This window comes from Cyphomyrmex costatus, unplaced genomic scaffold (assembly GCF_001594065.2).
Source record: "Cyphomyrmex costatus isolate MS0001 unplaced genomic scaffold, Ccosl1.0 scaffold332, whole genome shotgun sequence".
Classification (NCBI taxonomy): domain Eukaryota; kingdom Metazoa; phylum Arthropoda; class Insecta; order Hymenoptera; family Formicidae; genus Cyphomyrmex; species Cyphomyrmex costatus.
In genome coordinates, this window is record NW_017277473.1 from 707768 (window position 1) to 724932 (window position 17165).

General features: G+C 33.2%; 2 protein-coding genes across 2 annotated transcripts; one reads left to right on the forward strand and one right to left on the reverse strand.

The window, feature by feature from the left end:
* Positions 1-1268: 1268 nt before the first annotated feature.
* On the reverse strand, positions 1269-5055 carry Lac (septate junction protein lachesin). Its single transcript, XM_018542488.1, has 6 exons — positions 4821-5055; positions 4416-4657; positions 4089-4345; positions 3575-3978; positions 3143-3260; positions 1269-1347 (listed from the first exon to the last, which is right to left on the reverse strand). The coding sequence occupies exons 1-6, from the start codon at positions 4867-4869 to the stop codon at positions 1326-1328; spliced, it is 1092 nt and encodes a 363-aa protein (XP_018397990.1). The 5' UTR covers positions 4870-5055; the 3' UTR covers positions 1269-1325.
* Positions 5056-7275: 2220 nt separating this feature from the next.
* Positions 7276-15203, forward strand: LOC108776004 (anoctamin-4). Its single transcript, XM_018542494.1, has 14 exons — positions 7276-7460; positions 9211-9538; positions 11132-11273; positions 11659-11941; positions 12045-12196; positions 12269-12514; positions 12589-12788; positions 12896-13033; positions 13125-13342; positions 13427-13735; positions 13802-14111; positions 14190-14395; positions 14468-14758; positions 14838-15203. The coding sequence occupies exons 1-14, from the start codon at positions 7422-7424 to the stop codon at positions 15123-15125; spliced, it is 3150 nt and encodes a 1049-aa protein (XP_018397996.1). The 5' UTR covers positions 7276-7421; the 3' UTR covers positions 15126-15203.
* The last annotated feature ends 1962 nt before the right edge of the window (positions 15204-17165 follow it).

Here is a 17165-nt window from a genome sequence, read left to right on the forward strand (position 1 = left end):
GAGAGATCAGTATTTGTGTTGGTTCAACATAGCTGACAGTGACTGCTAATGTATTAAATTACCATTTGTTTCGGTTGATGCCGCGGGCATTGCATCACCCATTCGTTTTCATATTTTTGTACGGTTTACTTTAAAGACGTGATCTGGTCGTATCGACCTCCTATTTTATTGCTTGGAGGCAGGAGCCATTATTCAAGGAAGAAGAAGTTTCGGTTGATGTAGTATGGTCTTTCTGAGCAGCACTTCAGTTATTTCGAAGATAACAAAAAATGGCTCGATCGACTGGATCGCCTCGAAAAAACCTGAATTTTTCTACTGCGAAATCCATTTGTTACCCGAAAAGTGGGAAAAGGTTATAGCTTTCGAGGGACAATATTATGAATAAAATATCAGGTACCTCTTTGATAAAATAAGCACGAGTTTTTTTTAGCAAAAAACAGAGAAGAATTAATTCAAGCATCTAAAATGTCCGTTCCAATTTGCCACTATTGAAAATCTATAGTATATGTATATATAACATAAACTGTAGATTTTTAGCACTTGCAATGTATATCGAAACATGGCTTATACTGTCTATATCGCGTTACATAACATTGGATGCTATCATAAATGTGTACTGGTATGTTAGTTTGCTTCCAACATTTGTATATCGTTGGTGTCTATATTCATAAGAATACAAGAATTACTAATTTTTATTCTAATAATTAAAATGCCAACAAATATTATTCCAATATTATATCAATGTGACAAATTTAGAATCATGTCATGCACCTTTTTTGGAATGTCTTATCTGAACTCTCAATTACATTTAATATGATTAATTACGCATGTCATATACAAAAAAGGATAAAAATGAATCATTTATAAAAATGTAAAAAATCATGTATAAATTCAATAAAAAAATTATATATAAAATATATGTATATATTTTATGTACATATATTATATATACATTATATATCACATATACATATAAAAAATTTATTCTATAAACATGAAAGTACCGTAAAAAATCAAATACGTAAGTAATGATATTAAATTTCTATCAATAAATTCTATAACAATTACTCTGCGATGTAACGACGTATCACGATATGCACGTTTTTCATTAATATAATGATAAATTGTTCTACTTGTAAATAACTATAAAAATAATTACATGATACAAAATATAGAAAGTAAGTTAGTATAACCATAATTGAGGCTCCTTACAGTTTAGATTTTGGTTTTACAGCATTATCGCAGCAACAATAAAACTGATGGTTGTATAGAGCCATTTGAAGGAGCCACATCGATTTGCCCCTGCCCACTGAAGACCTGGATAGTTAATATTTGGCGTAGAAATTTCTGTAAATATCAAACACGTTCGTATATGTACAGATATGCATATAAAAATCAATTCAAAATTTACAATCATACAATTTCTAAACTATCATTGCCAGCGCTGTCATCCAGTCACTTAAGTCTTTTTGTCACCTTTTTGCTAAGTCATCAAAATTGATTACTGTGGTCACTTTTTCTTCCTGACCTTATATGAAATTTGTAAAAGATTCTATATATACTTTTGTTGTCCCTTTTAATAACAATTGCTATTCGCTCACTGTTGCTGAGTACTAGATACATATTATGGAATTATTTGGAATAGATTTCGATTGTTCAATTAATTACTTTGTTTTATTTAAGAATAACGAAGGGAATAACAGAATAATTCCAATCTTTTAATATCCGATTACTTTGTGTCGCGAACCGAATGCTTAAATACAAACGATATGACAAATACTAGAAACTTTTTAGGACTGTATAATTGATAAACAATAATAAACTAGAAGAAGAAAGCCATTTATGGTCAAAGCTGGATCACAGTGCTTATTATAATTGTGTGAATTTTATATACTGCGTATGTAGTCCCCCCGCATAAATCGCGACGCTGATAGTTTTTCAGCATTGACGCATACATACTTACTACCGCAGTAATATCACTTAGTTAAATTGATAAGCAATCTACCAATTTTTTATGCTTATAGCATCTTATTGGATCTTAATAATATGTTGAAAGACATATATTAAATTTTAACGATGTAATGTTGAAGTAAATCTAAATCTGTGAAAAATAAGATTGCGAAGAATATCACGAGTTGGCGTTCCGATATGGTTGATAATCTCTTATACTGTCGGAAAAAAGGTAATAACAATGGTATACAAAAAAATGTTTGTGTTCGACTTTTTACAATCGGCTCGAAGACATAGGCTGCATTCAGGGAGTATACCATCAACGCTGTTGCATCAATCTATTTTATCTTAGTTTTATGTCTAATGAACGATAAAGATACGATGACATAATAACACAAATAGCGTGCTTTCCGAACACAGCATAGTCCATCCAGCAATTATTTGTCAAAGTTAATAATCGGCTGAGTTTAAAATTTATTTAATTTATATTAATTAAAAGACAATTAATTTCAAGGAATCAAAAGTGCATTAACTTGGATCTGTGATGCTAGCACGACATTCTATTAATATCATAGTTCAACATTCTATATAAAAAAAAAAGTTCTGCATTTTTTAATTAAAAAAAAATCAAAACAAATTTTGAATTGATTGAAGAACAAATTATTTACCTACAACTTTATCACTAGATATACCCTTTCTATACATACTAACTGCGTTATCTCTTTTGTGCTGTATCCCTTCAACGTGCTATTCTGTTGTATCCCAAAACTAGTATCTCTATCTTAGATTTCCAAAGTTTCGATGACAAAAATAAAGCGAAGTTTCGAGTCCTTGAAACTTAAAACTTTTCAGAAGGTTTTGAGTATTCTATCCCTAATTATCATCCTTTTCCGCGATTAATTTTCTCGCTGCGCTTATTTTATAAGCGGCTATCATTGCATATTTTGTATTATCGAGTTATATAGTTATATATATGTATATATATAACTATATAAGTATAATAGTAATAATTAATTACACGCATTTATAATAATATAAGTCAGGCACTTAAACAAGTATGAAAAGTAACAAATTAAAGTTAAATATCATGCGCGAGCATTTACTATAAAAAAAACAGTCACTATTTTATTTTTGAGAGATCGACAACTGGATAATAACGCTATAAGAAAATGTACATAAAAATATGACTTACCTTGTTATTATGATAGTCAATAAAACTAAAAATACCAAAGGTCCAGAAGAAACTGGAACTACACCAGTTCCTTGATGAGCTTGACCACAAGCTGGCGGGCAAACAGGGATAATGCTTTCTGTTCAAACAAAAGAGGGAACACATCTAGTATACATGCTAGCTATGAAAATAAAAATCGACTGGCTAAGGGAAAAAGATGAAAAATCGAAAAAAAATTTATACTAAAAATATAAAAAATACACATTGATACAAATTGAAGATTAAAAATTCTAGTTAAAGTAACGTTAAAAGTTTACTATTTGCATGCACAATATATTGATAAAAAATTTTTATCCAAGATAGATAGTTAATCGTTCAACTATAAACGTTGTCTACAGCTAACATATAATACATAAAAATATATAAAGGCTATTTTTTTTAATACTTTCTTACCAAAAAGCTCGACTTTTGTTTCAACAGTACCCAATTTGTTAGCTGCACGACATACGTATTCTCCATATTGTCGCTTTTCTATAGTAATAACCCGAATCGTTGTATCAGTATATTCATCCGCAGTTGCAAAGTGTGATATACTGTAATGTTGATTATTTGACAACTGTACGTTGTCTTTGAGCCAGATGATAGCTGGCGGAGGGTACGCTTCTACGTGACATTCCAAATCCATATCGTATTGCAAAGCTTGTCCAAGCCGCGGCCTAGGAGCTGTGATTACTGGTGCAAATTCAACCTCAACATTAATATTACGCCTGGCACCTCGTCCAACGCCATTCTCAGCGATGCAGTAATATGTTCCGCGATCCTCTTTTCGTATGGCAGATATTTTTAACGTGTTACCACTGCAATGTTTTCGAATTATAACAATAAAATATTGTTTGCTAAGTATTTAATAATGATAATAATATTTAAAATAACTGTAATAATAATAATAATAATTTAGTTATCATACCGATAGATTGAGCCTCCCGTGGGTAAGATAGCATTGTTTTCTCTACGCCACGATATCCTTGGCGATGGAAAGCCATTGGCATAGCATTCCAGTACGACAGGTTGTCCTTCACTCACCACCAGAGATTGAGTCGAGTTGTCACTAATTATCGGTTGTCTACGAACCGATAATTCTACTTCTGCACTTATAAGATTACTTACAGATATTTGTATTCTACACTGATAAAATCCAGCATCCGTTTCTTGTATATCTTTAATCTGAAATGTTAATACATTGTTAATGCTTGAAACAATACTTAATTAGGAACATTTTAAAATGAAATCTTACTTGTAAAATATAAGAAGTAGATGCTGTATCGTGTTTAAGGGCAAATCTGCTGTCTCTGATTATCAATGCAGTACCAGTAGAAAGTGCGACTTGCTCGTGTAAGCTTTCTCTATTAGCCTTTATCCACAAAACAGGATATTCCTGTGCATATTGAACAGAGCACACCAGTTCTACAGTTTCCCCGATATCCTTAATTTGTTCTTGTGATATGTAAGATATTGTCGGACTACGCTGAGCCGCAACTGAAACAATGTGATCATGATTTATCATGTACAGACTAAATAATATCAAGCTGTATATTGTTAAATGACAATAGGAAATTATCCAGTTCGTGTATAACGTTATCAACGAGTGATTGTGTTTCTGTGGTGTGCTTGCAAAATTGGATTCAACAAATGTTCATACCTGTTTGCAAAAACACGCATATCAAGACTAGAATAGCACGCCTATGCATTATGACACACCCAGCCACGGTACTTATGTATCTCGATCCGGAGCGTTCAGCTGTCCACTACAATGCGTTTGTCGCTCTCGTTCTTGAACAAGGGATCCTCTGCCTCCTTTCTGATTTCAATTCAAACAAACATTTGACTATTGTAGAACGAGAGATCGCGATCAACACGAGAGAACGTAAATTTCTTCTTTGTATACAAACGCACAGTGCTAGACGTATAGATGACCGTTGGCGTTACCTTACACACGTAGTAAACATGGCGAATGATGCTACGTATTTAGTCAAGTATGAGATGAAATCTTTTACTTTATCACTAATTCAGATTTACATGCAATTGTCGCTACACCTAATTTAATTAAAAATCGCGATTTATAATTACGAAATCGTAACTGATCGATGTAACGTTTTACAAATAATCTCCATAAATTATTGACGCAACTCGATCATTTTCGCGATTGATTTGAAACATTTGAATAGTTTCGTTCAAGTTTACACTTGAAAGTGTGTCTCGCGGAGTAAAGTTTTTGAGGAAGAATCGTAAAAAAGAGAATTTATACCTTTTGCGTTTCAATAATTTCGGTGTAATAGATTATTTTCAATCCTAACCTATGTTTCATTTTACTTACCGACAGGAAAATTCTTCGAATACACATATATTTAAATACGCGGAAATAAAAACTAGATACACGTATACACTAGCCAATAATAATGAAAAAAGAAGAAATACTAGAACAAAAGAAAATGTTTAAGTAAAGATATCAAATACATGTTTAGGTAATATAAAATTTACGAAAATTACAAGTTTAACATCCGCTGTGTATAAAATGATGAGCGAAAAAATGTTGATTACATTAGAATAAATATCTGTTAATACACGCAAATAAATTGATAATCTGAATTTTTTACATAAATATACACAATCTTCATGTAATGTCAATTTGTTAATCTTGAGTTTAATCTATACGAGTAATCTGAGATACCGAATTCTATTTCCTCACACAGACTTAAACAAGGTTGTTTTTTAAAAGTCTGATATAAAATCGCGATCTTTGTAAATCGATCTCGATATATACATCTAATCCGCCGATACGAGATTAATATAATCAAGACAGTAACGTATATTTGCTCAAATAAACGCTAATTCGACGAGAAATTGAACTAGTTCAATGCTGAACTCGTTCGATTGAGATGTAGGTATTACTTTCCTAACAAGTAAAGAGAATATATTCCAACGTGAAGAAGTAACCTTCGGTTATTAATATGTTTGTCGTGATAAAACAGCAAATGGGGGTGTCATGTAGATCATGCGCATTTTTATTCCGTCTGTGATGTCCGTATATACGAAGCCGATACGACGATTCAAGTTCAAGCTCAAAAAGGAGTCGATGATGCGTTTAATACGATATACGTTACACATGCACGTGTTGTGTCCATTGGGTAACCATAGCAATTCCAAAAGCCTCGACATTCCACCGCTCGACCGCTTTCACCCCCGCAACGGGTGAAATCTTCGCCTTTGAAGGCGAAGGTAATACATACGTACACCCTCGCAGAATATGTGATCACGTAGATAAGGGACGGGGCGATACGTATGCGATATATAAGTATTGTTCCTGTTGTCCTCTGTGGTCAGTATACCTCATACTACCGTCGCGAAAGAACGATTCGATTGAGGACGATTCGCTCTCGTATAAATTTATTCTCCAATAGTTTAAGAAGAAAAAAAAAGGATTTAAGAATGCACGCCTAATTTTCATCGTTCAAACTCGCTCCACTTCTCTTCGTTTTTATTAACCGAAATCAATTAATTGTCCGTCACGACCAGACAGAGAAACGATTTGAAAGAAAAAACGTAAATGAAATTTTAACAGATTAATTTGGACAAATAGTGTTAAAATTCAAAGTTATTAAAAGATCAAGATGAAGGAATAAAGGCAAATAGCGGATAACAATACATGGTCAATTAATGCAAATGCGAATCGAAAAGTAACAAATATGATGCAACGTGGAATTGAAACGCATTAACGATAATCCAACATCATGTTCCGTTGCATAAAAACACTCTCGAGACGATTAAATGGACGAGGCTTCTTCGAAGTATCTTCTCTCGTAAGAGCATTTCGAATACAAAACGCTGGTCACCACCGTTTCTTTGAACGAGGTTGATTCGTGCTCCATTCATAATTCAACAATTGTTCTTCGATGTAAGGCCACCTAAGCTATCAACACTGATCGATGCTCGTTTTTTTTTTGCAATTAATTATCAAATGCGACCAAGAAAGCTCGTCGGAAGTGTTTAATAGCGCTTCGATGGATATCTAAACAGCATTAAAGGAAATATCGTATTCCTGAGATAATTCTTTTGGGAAATGAATTCTTTTCTACTCATCGTGCGCAGATCGATAAATAATTATTCGAACAATCATCGTGAAAAATTGTTGTTTTCGACCAGAGAAAAGATGTTATCGGATCAATCGACGTTTCGAATATTGTCCATCGAAAGTCTTTCGGTCTTCGTGGACGTATCTTAAAAGATATTCCAAGAGATCAACATGGATGATAACAAGCTGCAAGTAGACGATGACAGCCAGGTATACTTAGCACCGTTCCAAAAATCGGTTTTGCATCCCGCGCATGTGAGAATATTTCTCATAGTGAGTTATCGTTTAGTAATATAAATAGTACATACTATAAATACGTAAAGTATTACGTCCCTGGAGAGTAGAACGAGCACATATATGTGTATAGAGAAAATTTAACAAATGATAACACGAACCATTTATATATTTATGAGCTCGCATTGTGAATATCTAAGTAATCCATCTAAATAGAGAATACACGTGTCTCATAACATGACACGTCTAAATGTGGTTCGATATCTCTACATCTATCATCTCATGAAACGACTGTAAAGTAAAAAGTATTCATTATCTTAAATTCATATATGCAGAAAAGTAACTCGTTACTTTTGTAATAAAGTTGCAGTTAGAATTAATTTTCCGGTAACTAATTTAATTACTTTCATAGAGTTACATTTCATATTTTAAACTTTTATTCGTCAACATTGGCTGATCAAAATGAAGTGCTCAGTGAACAGTCTGTAACTATTTTGTATGCTTGGAATATATTTTTATCCTTGTGATAGTAAAAAATTTTTTTGTAAGAACATACATATCATTATATTTAAATAAATATAAACATTAAATATATATATAATTTATATGTCTACATACACACACGCGAAATATATTTACCTATGTTTCTTTTTTTCAAAACTGTTTGATATAAGAAAAATAATAATCATTACGAGATATTTTATGTTTCATGTCAAAATATGATAGACTAAATATATAGTAAACTATTGATTTTTTATAATTCCACTTTAATATTCTTATATACAGAATAATTATAGTAATCATGTTATGTAAAAGAAATCGTATAATTCTATTTAAAAAATGATCATAGTCTTCGCATAAAAAAATGATTTTTTTTTGAAAAATTTTTTTAAACGAAGATATAATTATCATACAATTTTAGAAATGTAAGATTTTTGTAATTAAAATAATAGTACAAAAATTACAAAAACTTAACTGAAAAGTCACTGAAAAATAATGATCATGACTTTCTAAATAATTATAATTGTAAATGCCTGAGTCATAATTGAAAGCACTGGCAATATAGAAACAGATGGAATAGGGAATTAGAGATTTTGTATATATTAGATGCACGGTTTCTAATAGATAGAAATCTATAATGTTTATTCGCTGTTTCTCTCTATTGCTTGTACTTTTCAATTGTCTCAAGTGTTACTTTTTAAAATTAATAATTTGTAACTGTAACTAATAACTTTTTGAATAAAGAATTGTAACTGTAATTAGTTACTTTTACAAAGGCTGCATTTCGATATTCACTGTCAGTACTAAAAGTCTGTAGTGCATGCAACATAAACTATAGATTTATAGTGAATATCAGAATGCACCTAAAAAAGTAACTTTCTCAATTCTGTCTCTATGTATACATTCGCCGAGTCTAATTACTATAATTGTCGTAATATCTATTCCTTTTCTGCTACGTAATACACTAGCAAACTATAATTGATTTTTGATGTTTAAAAGCGATTAAGGTATCGATCCTTTGACCATTTTATTCTTCACTAATTCATTTCTATCTCTCACTTGTATCGTCCCTGATTCCATTAGATACACAGATTGAAGCTTCGACAATGAAGTTTTATGACGTCTTTTTTTTTCGTTACTAGCGAGGATATAAATGGACATATATATATGAACTGACTGAGGTAATGGGTCACTAGAAACGCTATAAGCGTCTGAATAATTTCAGCAAAACCACACTAAAAGGCGTAGCAGTTGGAGCACTTTTCTTCATCCAGACGATAACAGCCCGGTCGAGCATCCATTCAACGACGAGAAATCGAGCGGTTCCGGAAACACCTCTCGCGCGTCCTCAGCCAGATCGTCCAAGACGCCAAGGATCAATGCGCCAAGATCTCCGGGATTAACTTCCTCGGTCTACGCGAATAAGGATATAATTTATGAGTCCGACAAAAACGGCTCGCTGGCTAATGAAACGCCGGCGAGTATCAAGAGAAAATTGTCGAGAGCCAGCGTGTATCCATCTGGAACGAATTTAATCGCGCAGGATGCCTTCGGTAAGAATTAATTTAGTCAAATAAATATTAAAAATATAGATTTTAATATCCCCGGGCAATAAGAGCATACATACAGCACGGTAATTAGAGCGCAATAATAATATATTTCGGATAATATTACATGAGTTTTATATATATGCTAATTTAAACATTTCACTTTCATTCAAACCATCTCTTCAGCAATATCGTAGATAATTTTAAAAAACGATGTCAATACATAAAAATCAATGGTTCGCTAATTGTTAAGTGAAATCCATAGTCTGCAATTGTTGAAAATTCACTATTGTATACAGAGGAGGACTATTCATTATTCTCAAGAAATTGCTAATTGTCTCTTCGTTGTTTAATCAAGTGACTACTAAACAGTACAATAATGAAAAAATGTTATCAAACTATATTTGAATTTAAGTAAGGACACAAATTTTTGGCACAATTTCTTTACCCTCCGTCTGAATAAATTAATTTAGTATTAATCGAAGCGCTAAGCAGCAGCGGGATCTTATTTCAAGATTGATGCAAGGCTGACATGATACGTTCAATAACGAACGATTGTCAACGTTCTCGAGTTACCCTAAGCTTTAAACGCGCAGATTCTGTTTACTATTATTATATGTTAACGATATAGGGAAACTAATTTTAACTTAATCGCCCTTAAGCCGTAATCACACTACAGGTTGCCGATTACGATTGCTAGTTCTATTTTCGCCAATCACATTGCAGCTAACTCGCACTCGTTACATATCATGATTGGCTAAAATAAAATCGACAACCGGCAACCTGTAACGTGATTACGGCTTTACATAACGCTTTAACATATTAAATCCATAGAATTTGTTAATTAGATATAAGTCGGGTATGCGATCTATGCGAAGTATGTAAAGAATAAAACGAATTGCAAGAAACACGCGGTTGTCCATAACAGTAATAAAGCTATGTCAGTAAACCTCGATCAATATGCGTACGAATGTCAGCGTGTCACGAATATCGGATATTAATAATGCAACGTTTGACTCGACTCTAGTATTATCATCCTACAAATGTGAGCTCTAACTCCCCAGTTAACTTTTTACTCTTTTTCGTGTAATAGCGTCCTACATTTGCAAAATTATATCGCGAAATTACAGATATTATTATAAGAATACTTTCAAGGTGGAACAACTGAGCGATGACTTGAAAGAAAAAATGTACAACGTATGTTGGTACATTATTAATACGCTATAATTTACCAAGTGTATGATATTTTCGAAATGACCGGAAAATTTTAAGCCCCGTTTTCACAATATGTGATTACCTAAAAGACTAAAGATTACCAAGAAATTCATGAATGAACTTCATTGATGACACTCTTGGTTTATTATATTTAATTGATAATCTTTACAACCACGTATTGTGAAAACAGGCTTAAATCGATAATGTCCGTTCCTATCAATATATAGGTCACCATTAATCTCAATTTAACTATAACTCTTCATCTTTTTTTTAATTTTTCGAACTAGAAAAAGATGAAGAGTTAATTAAGTCAAAAGTCGAAAAGAGTTATAAAATAAATGTATTCTAATTCTAATGTTTATAATTTTGTTTAAACTGGCCAAGGTCCTAAACTCACGGCACCCGCTACTCCGGAAATCAACCCCTCGCTACCGGATACGCCAGTTTCGCTGGATTATGCTGAAACCGCTGGGGATTCATTGCCACCGAAAGAAACGGGATACGATCCTGAAGTACTTTATTTTCGGTGAGTAGTTGTCTATCACGGTAATATGTCACAAGGTTATTTTAGTTTCCCCTCGTTTAGGCTTAGATAATCAAGTGCCGAGGTGAATATACATATATATAGATGGATATAGCACCCGTTTCTATTATTACAAGCTTAATACAATTACCTAGAACGTTAGCGATTCTTATTATTTTTTTATTATCACATGCGCAAGCAAAGAACTCAGGAAAAGAAAATGCGAAGGGTCGTTTAGTTCGGAGGTGCTTTATTTTTAGAAACTAAAGCATGTTTGTATAAAATATGTATATATGAGAAAAACATTATTATCTGCAATTCAGGTCATCTTTTGAAAGAATGTCTTAACATTCCGCAACTAATATTAACCGATTCGATTTAATTTTAGCGATGGCCATCGAAGAATCGATATGGTATTAGTCTATCAGGAAGAGAATGAAGGAGTCATGACTGAATTAGAAGCTCGTCGACGAGAACAAAGACGAGTTTTTCAACAAAATCTTTTGAAAGAAGGCCTACAATTAGAACTCGAGCCAAAGGAGAGTTCATTTGATGGGAAAACGTACTTCTTAAAATTACATATACCTTGGAAAATCAAGGTGCAATATGCCGAAGTAATAGGTCTAAAATTACCTACAAAGAGGTTCAAAACGATCCCTATGAAAACTTGGGTATGTTCTTTTTTAACTAGGCATGCATAGAGACGTTGAAAGATGTTAGGTTCTAAACGTCGCATTCTGTATCACATAAATGATATCTGAATTTTTGAAATAGGATACAGACGATACCAAGGAAATATCGAAATTCTGGGCACGATGGGCTCGTTGGGCCGAATGGACACATAAGATACATACTTGGGATACATCAAAATATCCCGAGGAACCACATTTTTATGACTACATAGATTCTAGCGATCGCGAAGAAAGGTATTTAAGTAAAGCGAAATTAGAGAGTTATCATGGAACTTCATTATTGAATTTAATCGAATTGTTTGGCAGGTTTATTGTAAAGGAGAGAGATAATGCTTATACGCCCGCCCAGAGATCGTTAATAGTAATGCAAATATTATTACGAGCGAGATATGATGAGAATCATGAGAAATCTGGTATCCGCAGGCTTTTAGCGGACGGAACGTATCTTGATTGTTTTCCTTTGCACGAGGGTCCTTATAACAAACCCATGCGCAACGGAGAGATTCTCGATAGATACTTGTTGTACTTAATATGGGCGAGACCTGCGCAATGGTAATAGAAAACAATTTCAGCTATTTCGTCATATTGCATGCTATTTGAATGAAATTTTTTGTATACATTTTTAGGTTTAAAAAACAGCCGTTATGGTTAATAAGACGATATTTTGGCGAAAAAGTCGCTCTTTACTTCGCATGGTTAGGATTTTATACAAAATGTTTGTATCCACCAGCAGTGGTGGGATTTTTGTGCTTTATTTACGGTCTTGGAAGCATGGATGGTGAAGACAACATTCCTAGCAAGGAAATATGCGATCCTAACATAGCTGGTAAATGTCCTCTTTATATAGAACATACTTTTATAAAAGTCTTTGTTAACAAATTATTCTGTAATGTTTATAATGTTTCTAATTCTATATGTAACACAATATTTCAGGAAATATCACTCTGTGCCCTCTTTGTGATAAAGCGTGTACCTATCAAAGACTCGGCGATTCTTGTATATTCTCGAAATTAACTTACTTATTTGATAATCCAGCGACTGTCTTCTTCGCCTGTTTTATGTCTTTCTGGGGTAAGATTTGAAAAAGATTTTCTTCCACGCGATCGTATTTTTTCTTATATATTATTATATACAATTTAATTTTTTCGATGTGATATAACAGCTACCACGTTTCTTGAACTATGGAAACGACGACAAGCTGTGCTTGTTTGGGAATGGGATCTCCAAAATGCGGAATATGATGAAGAGCCCAGACCTGAATTCGAGACGTCTGTTAAAACATTCCGAATAAACCCTGTGACGAAGGAAAAAGAACCGTATTTGCCCGTATGGTCTAAAGCCATTCGATGTTTGGCTACTGGCTCGATGGTATTTTTTATGGTAATTATTTCATGCATTTCTTCACCTTTCTTTGATACACAAAATATCTCATCACAGATTATTATCATTTTTACTTTTGCGCAGATATGCGTAGTCCTCGGTGCGGTTTTAGGAACGATCGTGTACCGCATTTCGTTAGTTGCCGTCTTTTACGGTGGAGGTGGTAGTTTTCTACAAAGACACGCAAAGATATTCACTTCCATGACCGCCGCTCTCATTAACTTGGTGATAATAATGATACTTACACGAATATATCATCGATTAGCTCGTTGGATGGTTAATTTGGAAAATCCGAGAACGCAGACGGAATACGAAGCCAGTTATACATTTAAAATATTTTTATTTGAATTTGTCAACTTTTACTCTTCCTTGATTTATATCGCTTTTTTTAAGGTATATTAGCGTACAACATTAAACGACATATCGAATTCGTTCGAGTCTCATATTTATTTATTTTAGGGGAGATTTTTCGTTCATCCTGGCGATGCGGATGCGAGAGCCTCGGAATTTTATCGCATTAAAACAGACGTGTGCGATCCCGCTGGCTGCCTTTCGGAAGTCTGTATTCAACTTGCGATTATAATGGTCGGTAAGCAATGCTTTAATAACTTTGTCGAAATATTGTCACCAAAGTTATGGAATTGGTGGCGTAAGAGAACGCAAGTCGCGGCGACAAAAAATCACGATAGAAGATACACTTGTTGGGAGAAAGATTATCAACTTCAAGACCCAGGGAGATTAGCTTTATTCGAGGAATATCTAGAAATGAGTGAGTCTCACACTACTAATTTTAGGAGGATATTTTTTTGCGGATATTATATTCTTTCTTTTTACGATGTTTATACAGTTCTGCAGTATGGATTTGTAACATTATTCGTGGCAGCGTTTCCGTTAGCACCTTTATTCGCTTTATTGAATAATATCGCTGAGATAAGATTGGACGCATATAAAATGATCAAGGAGGCTCGAAGACCATTGGCCGAGCGAGTAGAAGATATTGGCGCTTGGTTTGGTATTCTTAGAGGTGTCACTTACGTGGCAGTGGTATCAAATGTACGCACGCATATGCAAATTCGAATTGCACAAATTGTTCTAGACTTTAATTATAAAATATACATGTTTCAGGCCTTTGTCATCGCGTACACATCCGATTTTATTCCACGAAGCGTGTATACATTCGTTTATTCGCCAACTGAAAATTTGATAGGATACATTGATAGCTCGCTGTCAGAATTCAATACTTCCGATTATCGCGATGATATGAAGAGCGATGTGGAAGATGAGCATCCTGAGACTTGTCAGTACAGAGGCTACAGAAATGGTCCAGATGACCCTGCTGACCCTTACGGGCTCAGTCCGCAGTATTGGCACGTTTTCGCCGCGCGTTTAGCTTTCGTCGTTGTCTTCGAGCACGTTGTAAGTTGGCACACTCGCTTGTTTTTACTAATGAAGCAATAAATTAGCTGTTTCGATGGAAAGCAAATTTTTTTTATAGGTTTTCGCACTTACCGGCATTATGAGCTACATAATACCGGCTGTACCGCATTCTCTGACAACTCAGCTGCATCGCGAACGATTGATCGCTCAGGAAGAAAAGTATGAAAAGGAAATAAGGGGAAAAGAAGACGAAGATGATTTACTTTCGGTTTTGAGAGACGCCGGAAGCATTGGAAGAGGAAACTGGGCCAGACGATTCAGTAAATTGAGTGACGTTCTAGATACTAACGCCGACGTCAGGCATAGCAAACGCAGCGATAGCTCTACAGTATGGGAAGTCCCATAAAATCGAACGCGTTATCTTATATACATATACATTCCAGTCATAAAACTCGGGATTGCGTGAGAATAAGAAAAAAATAAAGCCAAATTGTCTCTATTTAAACATTTTTCTCCTTATTCTCAATATCATTTCCAAAAATAATTTAAGTCTAAGTTCCATAAACTTACACTTATGTTTTTTAACATCTTGTTTCTAATTATTACCAAATGCACTGTAAAAAAAACCGCAGATATAAGGTAAGAGTTGCAAATACTGTTACACAATATACTTTTTTATTTTACATAATGCCATATTGTTTTTCCTAGAAATTATTACAATCTATATTATGTATATATATATATATAATAATATATTTATAATAATATACATGTACCGTCTCTCTTACTCCTCCTTCTCCCCTCTCTATTTCTTTCCCTATATATATTTTATATGCGTTCTTGATATTGGTTCAATAATAGTATATATACACACATATATATATATTTATATGTATACATGTTTTGTATATATATTCATTTCAATACACATTATTTTCTCTCTTACGTCTATTATTTTAAAATCTATATTTATATATAATTACATTAACATTTTTTTTAAGGAAACTATATCACAGTTGTATTTAAAGGAGAGATAGGGATTTAAAGGAAGGAAGCGGCACAGGTAACTGATACTGAGCATAGTCTATTCAGTAAGATCATGAAATATGATGAACACAAAGCATTAACTGTTTCAATACACTTAAAAATTTATCCAGAGAATTGTCAAAATTGTCAAATCATAACATATATTATTTTTGACATTTTTTTCATTTAAGGGATACTGAAACGACGGTTGAACATGATCGAGGTCGATTGACAGACTTTTTTAAATATCAAATTCGATAATCTTTCATTTATCTGTCTTTATCTAACATATTGCAATGCCATCTGTTGCAAGATCGAGCACCTACTGCTAGACATAGGGTGCTTTCCAGCAAGAGAGATCTGATGTTACACAGTGTAACACAGAAAGACACTGTGAAGCACAGTTACGTAGTCTAATTGGAACACAAGTTACCAGGCACGGTCACTAGAGAGCGTAAAAACTATGACGTAGTTGGAAGAAAGAAAGAAAGAAGAGAGAGGAGGCCAATAAAAATTCATCAACAAATGCAATGTTATTAGATTTGTACAGTTCCTTAAATAAAAATAAATTGATTATCGTCTAAGAATTACGGGTCTGGTGCGTTCGATATTTTTTTACATTTTCAATGTACTCAACGTTTCATGGGGATCTTGATTGATGTCATGAAATGGAAAACTTCTCACAACCAAGACCTTTTTTGTAAGTTAAGTCCAGAGGGAATGGAAAGTTACTTTTTAAAAGTAACAAGTTACATTTACTCGTTACCGAGTAAAAAAGTAATGAGTTACCGTTACTAGTTATCGCTTTTTAAAAAACTCGTTATAGTTACCGTTACTTGAAAGGTAACTTTTCGTTACTTTTTAAAAATCAGTCTTAAAATGTACTTTTGCAATGTTTTTTGTTTAAATGTTAATAAAAACAATATATATATGTATATAGCTGACACTATGTATAGGAATTTTTTTATACTTTGCAGAAAACTTGAAGATTATATAGGATTGTATAGGACTATCTGAATCACAATATATGTTAGAAAATAAAAAGAAAATTAAGAGATACACATATTTACTATAATACAGCTATATTTTTACTTAAACTATACTTTTAGCTGTAAATCAAATATTTTGATAGAAAGAAAATTATAATGTTATAATTAAAATATATAACAGAAGTTTTGCAAAAAGAGGTGTTTTCCAATTGCTCAACATAAATGTACACAGAAATGTAAAGCTTTTTACACAGCTCAATTAGAACAAAGTGTGTACTATGTTTAGATTAAATTAAACTAAATATAGCTTGTGTGTATGCCTGTATAAAAAAAAACACTCAGGCCGATATTCATAGTCAGTTCTTATATTCAAAACCGTCTTAAGTTCAGTCTTGAGAAGTTACGAACCAATCAGAGGGCCGCTTTAGCAT